The sequence below is a fragment of the Hibiscus syriacus genome, unplaced genomic scaffold (genome assembly GCF_006381635.1).
Source record: "Hibiscus syriacus cultivar Baekdansim isolate YM2019G1 unplaced genomic scaffold, ASM638163v2 tig00112517_pilon, whole genome shotgun sequence".
NCBI classification, from domain to species: domain Eukaryota; kingdom Viridiplantae; phylum Streptophyta; class Magnoliopsida; order Malvales; family Malvaceae; genus Hibiscus; species Hibiscus syriacus.
Window position 1 is genome coordinate 117361 of NW_024063353.1, and position 6675 is coordinate 124035.

Sequence of the window (6675 nt, forward strand, 5' to 3'; positions counted from 1 at the left end):
TATTTTATTATTATCAATTTAAATTTGACTATAATATGTTTTTATAATACCAATAAATTTTTTTATTTTCATATAAATATCTGACACATTTCAAACTTACTTAGGAAGACCAATTCACTACAAAACTTAAAAGCAACATGTGATAAAAACAAATTTGTTTAATTTGCCATACATACATATATATATATATATATATATATATATATATATATATATATATATATATATATATATATATTGTCAACTTGTTTAGCACATGGTATGCTCATGTATTTGATTATTTTGGTCGAAGACTTTTCACTTTTTAGATAAAATTAATATAATAATAATATAAAAATCATTAGTCATTGTTTCATACTCCATATAATATAAAAAGTTTTATTTGATAATTTTTTTATTAAATCTAAAAGTATGAATTTAATAATAAACGTTTAAATATCCCTCGTATAAGATATGTTTGAACTCATAATTTTTAAGAAGAATAATTTTAACCGCTAAGATATCTTAATTCATACAATTTTATTTGATAATTAATTAAACATAATTATCTCATTGGGCATCCCAAAGCAGTAAAAGTCTCGTTAATTTCCTAACAACGGTCAAAAGTCAAAACAGAAAGATATGCGGGCGCGTGTATTCGTCATACGATAATGATACGAGGCTAATGTTTTAGAGAGACGAAAAAGTCAAAGCATCAGCCAATCAGCTTTCATTCCGACAATAAAGACAAAAATCCTTCAACGATAAAATCCCCAGCCCACTCTTTGCAAACATTTCAAAAACCCTCCTTTTCCCTCTTCCTCTAAAATCACCTACCCCTCAATTTGAATTTCCTGTTTGGATAAGAGGAAAATCGAATGGAAATGGAAAGAAAATCAAACACCAGTTCAAGCTCCGGCCTACCGCCCGGTTTCAGATTCCACCCCACAGATGAAGAGTTAATCATATTTTACCTCAAAAACCAGGCCAAATCAAAGCCATGCCCCGCTTCAATAATCCCAGAAGTTGATATTTACAAATTTGATCCATGGCAATTGCCTGGTTAGTTTAATTTCATCCAAATTATCATTTTTTTGTTCATCTCTTATGCTTAAACTAAATCGGATTTTTCTTATTTTCGATAGACAAAACAGAGTTCGGCGAAAATGAATGGTATTTCTTCACCCCACGAGATCGAAAGTATCCCAATGGAGTTCGTCCGAACAGAGCGACTGTTTCCGGCTATTGGAAGGCAACCGGAACTGATAAAGCTATATACAGCGATCATAAATACGTCGGGGTGAAGAAAGCTCTTGTCTTCTACAATGGCAGACCACCAAAGGGTGTCAAAACAAATTGGATCATGCACGAATACAGATTAAACGATTCGCGAAAACAAATCAGGGGGCAAAATGGATCCATGAGAGTAAGATTCGCTTGTCCCTGTTCGGTCATGCTCGTTAACTGTTCGATGAAATTGCTGTGTGAACCGTTTTGCTTTTTTGTTTTTTTGCAGCTGGATGATTGGGTGCTTTGTAGAATCTATAAGAAGAAGAGTCCGGCCGGGAAAGCTTTGGATCAAAAAATTGAAGAATCGAACGCACAGATCGACGGTGGAAGCCAGCAATTGTTGAAATTCCCAAGAACATGCTCGCTTTCTCAGTTACCGGAAATGGATTACATGGGTCCGATTTCGCACCTTCTGACCGAAAATACTTACGGTTCAATCTTTGATTTCACTAACCCTATCGCTAACACCGGGATTGAAGAAGATGATAAGCTTCAGATTGGAGAAATACCGTACAATTATTACACTGCTGATTCTGGGAAATTTCAAGTGAACCGGAATGGGAGCTTAACGAATTATCCCACCATGTTTCAATTTCAGTAGAAAATGGGTCACCTTAGTCCATTCTGAAAAAAATTGTAAAAAACTATTTGCTCGCTGATAATATATTTTAGATTCCGTACAATTAATTTCAGATGATACTGGATCCAAGTATATATGAAATTATGATTAAACAAGATTTGTGAAACCCAAATTTAATTTGGAGGGTCCATCATTTTAATTATTACCATTAGATAAATTTAATTTGGATATATTATAAATTCCATCCCTCAACTTTCTTTTCACTCTTATTTTAGTCACTAAAGTTATTTTTGTTTAATTTACCCACTGAAATTTTGATTTACTCATATTTTGGTCACTATGTCGTGAAGTACTTAACGATGTTATGACTGAATATTTTTCTTTTAAAAGTTATGAAATGGCCCCAAAACTTTTTTTTTCATTTTTTGTTGAAAACCTCGATTTCAAATTCTCTTTGATTTCTCGATGATGAAACATATATTTTTTTAAATCCCAACGATGGAGAGGTGGAGGAGGAGGGAGCAAGTTTTCCATCTTGATTTCATGTTGATCGTATGGTGAAGATATTATAGATCTTAGTAATTTAGGTTTTTTAGGACTTCTGGATTTGGGGTTGAATTTTGTGAGTTTTAAAGTAATTTACATAAAATATAAACTAATAGAGTGGTAAGAGACTAAGAGATGATGCGAGTTTGTTGCTATCTTGAGTGGTATAAGAAGACATCAAAGAAGGATAATTGCATCACCGACATGAGATATAGATAAAATTGTAAAATCTTCATCTTTGAATAAAAAAATAAAAGTAAAAAAGAAATGTGAAAATGGAATAAAAAAAGTCCACATAAAGCACACATGATTGTCATGTCATTATTTCATTTCTTATTTAATGCTCGAGTGATTCAAATAAGATAGTTAATTGAAAGTTCAACGAGTTAATTAGAATCAAATTTGTTGTATGAAATCTGCAGGTAGTTTAGGGGTTACAAATCTTTCTGGGTGGAGCAGGTCTTGTTGTTTGATGCTTATTAAAAATGTCCTTGTTGGAGAAGTCTCGTTATGGGTAGCCAAGATTAGGGAGTATAGCTTGAAGGGTGTGAATTTATGGGTTGTTGAGGATAAGGCTCACCATAGTTAGATCTTGAAGAAGGTTTTGAACTTACGAGAGGAAGCTGATGCTCTTTTTGTTGGGGTTGTTGATTTGAGGAAGGTGAGTAGTAGGTGGATATGAGAGGAGATTAGGGATAAAAAGGAAAAGATTCGATGGCATAAGGCCATTTGGTTTCCAATGCATGTACCTAAACTGTCAATTGTGTCTTGGATGGTTATTTTGGATAGACTTCCTACTAAGATAGGCTTGTTCAAATGGGTATTCCTTCAGATGGTCTTTGTGGGTTGTGTGGAGATAAAATTGAGTCTAGGGATCATATTTTTGGAGAATGTTTATATGCTTGCAGAGTGTGGAATGAGATTATGAGGCTCTGTGATTTGCCTTGTATATTGCAGGGCTGGTAGAGTCTCATGGATTGGGTGATTGGTTATTTAAAAGGTAGATCCTTGGTTGTATGCATCTTGAAAATAGTTTAGACAAGGTATTTGTATTGTATTTGGGAGGAGCAAAATTGTAGGCATTTCAGGGGAAGTGCTCGTAGGCCTGATGTTATTTGTGAGAATGTTAAAATGATTGTTTGCACTAGATTGCAAGGGCGCAATATTGATTTACAAGAAAGGGTGAATGTACATCTTTGCAGTGTTTGGGGGATTGTTGTTTAATTGATTGTTGTATGTTTGTTTTGCTTGTTATTTTTTTTGTTGGTTTTGCATTTGTTTATTGGTTATTGATGTATAGTTGGGGATTGTATTCTTTGATTTATTGCTTGTTGCAACAATTTTTTTATCTTTGGATTTGGATTGAAACTTACTTACCCAAAAAAAATTATAATTTAGCCTATTTTATCCATATTTTTTGAACTACTCGATAAGACAAAAAAGGGTAAACTATATACATTTAGTACATAAACTATCAGTTTTGATCTCTTTTTAGTACATAAATTTTCAATTTTTTTAAAAATCATACTCAGCGTCTAGTTTTCATTTCATTTTAGTGCCCGTCGTTAAAAACTTAACACATTTAGTACCTAAAATTTCAATTTTTTAAAAACTTAATGTTAAATTTTGAACAGGGCACTAAAATGAAACAAAAACTAAAGTTTGTAACACTTGTATAATAAAACAAAACAAAAATTAAACTTTAGGTATGATTTTGAAAAAATTAAAAGTTTAGGTATTAAAACGGATCATAACTGATAGTTTAGATACTAGAAACGTAATTTACCCCAAAAGAAATAACATATAAACTTCGATGTTAGGCTGCAACCGTAAGCACCAGAAATATAAAAAAGAAGAAAGGGAGATTGGCACCAACCGTAGTGGAATGTGGATAACTACGCCGTCACTTATCCAAATGAGAAAACTGGTAATCAAGATGGTCAAAAACACCTTGTGGGGACTGCAGTAATGTTGCGTCTAGGATTGCCACAATGCTTTGTTCTTTTGTCGTTTGCACATTTCATCAGGGATGGATGGGTGCAGGGAGTATGGTTGTGCTTTCTAGAAATTTAAAATTTATTTGTATTTTAAATATTTTTTGTATTTTATATGAATTATTTAATTTCGTATTTATTGAGATTTTATAATCTAATATCTCCTAAGGTTTTAATATAATTTTTTATATTTTTATCACCTAATATAAATTTTTACGTCCATCCCTATTTACTATAATTAATGGTTTTAGCATTTAGGTGCTCATGTTTGAACGAGTGATGTGCCGTCCCCAAAACACATTAGCATCGGGCAAAAACCCAAGTGATCGTGTTTGAACAAGCTTCTTGTCTGATGCTCCTTTCTTTTGAATGAGTCAAACTTACCAGGACTCGCATTTATTCTTTTCGCCTCGCTGTCCCCTTTATTCTTTGTCCCATTTTATAATAAGTTTGGCTCCAATCTTTCTTACATATAGAAGTTGAATTATAGACAACTCTTAATGTTTATGGTAAAAAAAATGATATGTAGAAATGAGATGATATGTATTGTTTTCAGGGTAAAATACGATTTTAATAAAATTATCAGTTTTAATCTGTTTTAGTATCAAAAGTTTTAATTTTTTAAAATTATTCTTAAAATTTAGTATTTTGTTTCATTTTAGTATCCATTCAAATTTCAAAGTTAATTTTTTTTTAAAAAAAATGAAAGATTATGTACTAAAACGGACTAAAATTGATAGTTTAGGTACTAAACGCTTTAAGTTTTTAACGACGTGATAATAAAATGAAACAAAAACTAAACAAGCTTAAGGTAATACAGAGAAACTCAATTGTTGTATTCAACTTCTGATATGATTAGAGTAAGTACATTTGACCGGTTAATCAAACTAGGGACCGTCGCATAATTTTATGTTAAGGTGATGAATTTGAACTTTTAAAAGTACATGGGGTGAGCTTTTACTTATAAAATCCTATGGGATAAAATAGATTTTCAATAAAAAATACAGAGAAACAATATAAAATAAATAGTAATTTTAAAATTTACGGAGACTGCCTCCACCCACCCTTCAGTCCATTCTTGGGTCAAACTGCTCATCTTTGTTTACGACTTATACTCACTGGATGGAATCAAAGGGCATCCTAGAGAATGATATATTGCTTGATGGAATCAAAGTAAAAGCAGTAAGTAGGGTTACTTGCTGGAAAATATACTAATTTTTGGGTATAAAGTGGTTCCAGACCTGTATACGATAGTACAAAAAACAGAATCCAAACGCCAAACCTACACATAAATGAACCGTAATGTATCAGATACATAGGGAGATGCATTGTTTCATCGTTGCGTTGAATCGGCGGTGAGAGATGGCAATGGCTGACGAAACAATAACAAGCATGAGTACGAATGCCGAAACAAAAGAGGCGATCAACGATCCCGACGTGTGCTCGCAGAAGGAATCCAATTGTTGGCAAACTGCGGACCAATTTGCATTAGTATTCCCTTCGTGTGCTAAATAAACGATGGAGGCGGCAGCCGAAGCTCAGGCAGTGACCAAGGCCATTATTGCCGGGAACAAACAAAAAAAATAAAATACGCAATATCGGAAACTATCGTAAAAATAAGTCTAAGATGCCCCGAAACTAAAGTTCATCATCATTTTCACCGTGTCGAACGTGACCAAGACGAGTCGACTGTTTTTCGTCACTCTCCTGATGATATGGAAGAAAGATAGGGGAAGAGAAAGCACAAGATAGGCACAAGCAACCGAATTGACAATCACAAAGAACCTGTAAAGATTATGTGACACGTTAAGAACATGTTAAATAAGAGTCGCAACGTAACATTATCTGTAGGTAACTCACGTGAACATGGGAAGATCACTAAATTTGGGATTCAATAGGATGGACTGAGACACCAATGGAACAGTTTCTTCAGCGGTACCCATCACCATAGCACTCGCCAGTGTTCCGCCGGTGGCAAGGAATCTCAGTACGAATTCTAGCATGGAAACCACATCGATCATCGAGTTTTCCTGGTTCGTCTCGTGAGATGTTTCGCCAGATTCAACCGATAATGTCTTCATTAAGCTCTTGTTTTTCCTTCTTTGGACCTCCTAGGTAAAAATATAGATTAATTAATGGGTGAAAGACGTCAACATTTATACTATTGTTGACTAAGCAAATATGGGTTTTCTTTTTCTATTAAGACTGTGTCAGTAATAAAAAAAAACAATAACAAAGTGGGGAATTAGGTTAATTTGCTTCCGTAGCATATCATGTCATTTTCTT

General features: G+C 33.4%; 1 protein-coding gene and 1 pseudogene across 1 annotated transcript; one reads left to right on the forward strand and one right to left on the reverse strand.

The window, feature by feature from the left end:
• The first annotated feature begins 803 nt into the window (after positions 1-803).
• LOC120181166 (NAC domain-containing protein 2-like) lies at positions 804-1961 on the forward strand. The gene is made up of 3 exons (XM_039186355.1): positions 804-1041; positions 1125-1405; positions 1496-1961. Exons 1-3 carry the CDS (start codon positions 858-860, stop codon positions 1868-1870), a joined length of 840 nt encoding a protein of 279 aa, XP_039042286.1. The 5' UTR covers positions 804-857; the 3' UTR covers positions 1871-1961.
• A 3735-nt stretch (positions 1962-5696) lies between these two features.
• On the reverse strand, positions 5697-6470 carry LOC120181149 (annotated as a pseudogene).
• Positions 6471-6675: the final 205 nt, after the last annotated feature.

Coding starts and splice junctions, on each gene's coding strand:
- LOC120181166 (XM_039186355.1), top strand. CDS start 858: ATGGAAATGGAAAGAAAATCAAACACCAGTTCAAGCTCCGGCCTACCG. Junction 1,042..1,124: donor TGATCCATGGCAATTGCCTG/GTTAGTTTAATT, acceptor TATTTTCGATAG/ACAAAACAGAGTTCGGCGAA. Junction 1,406..1,495: donor GGCAAAATGGATCCATGAGA/GTAAGATTCGCT, acceptor GTTTTTTTGCAG/CTGGATGATTGGGTGCTTTG.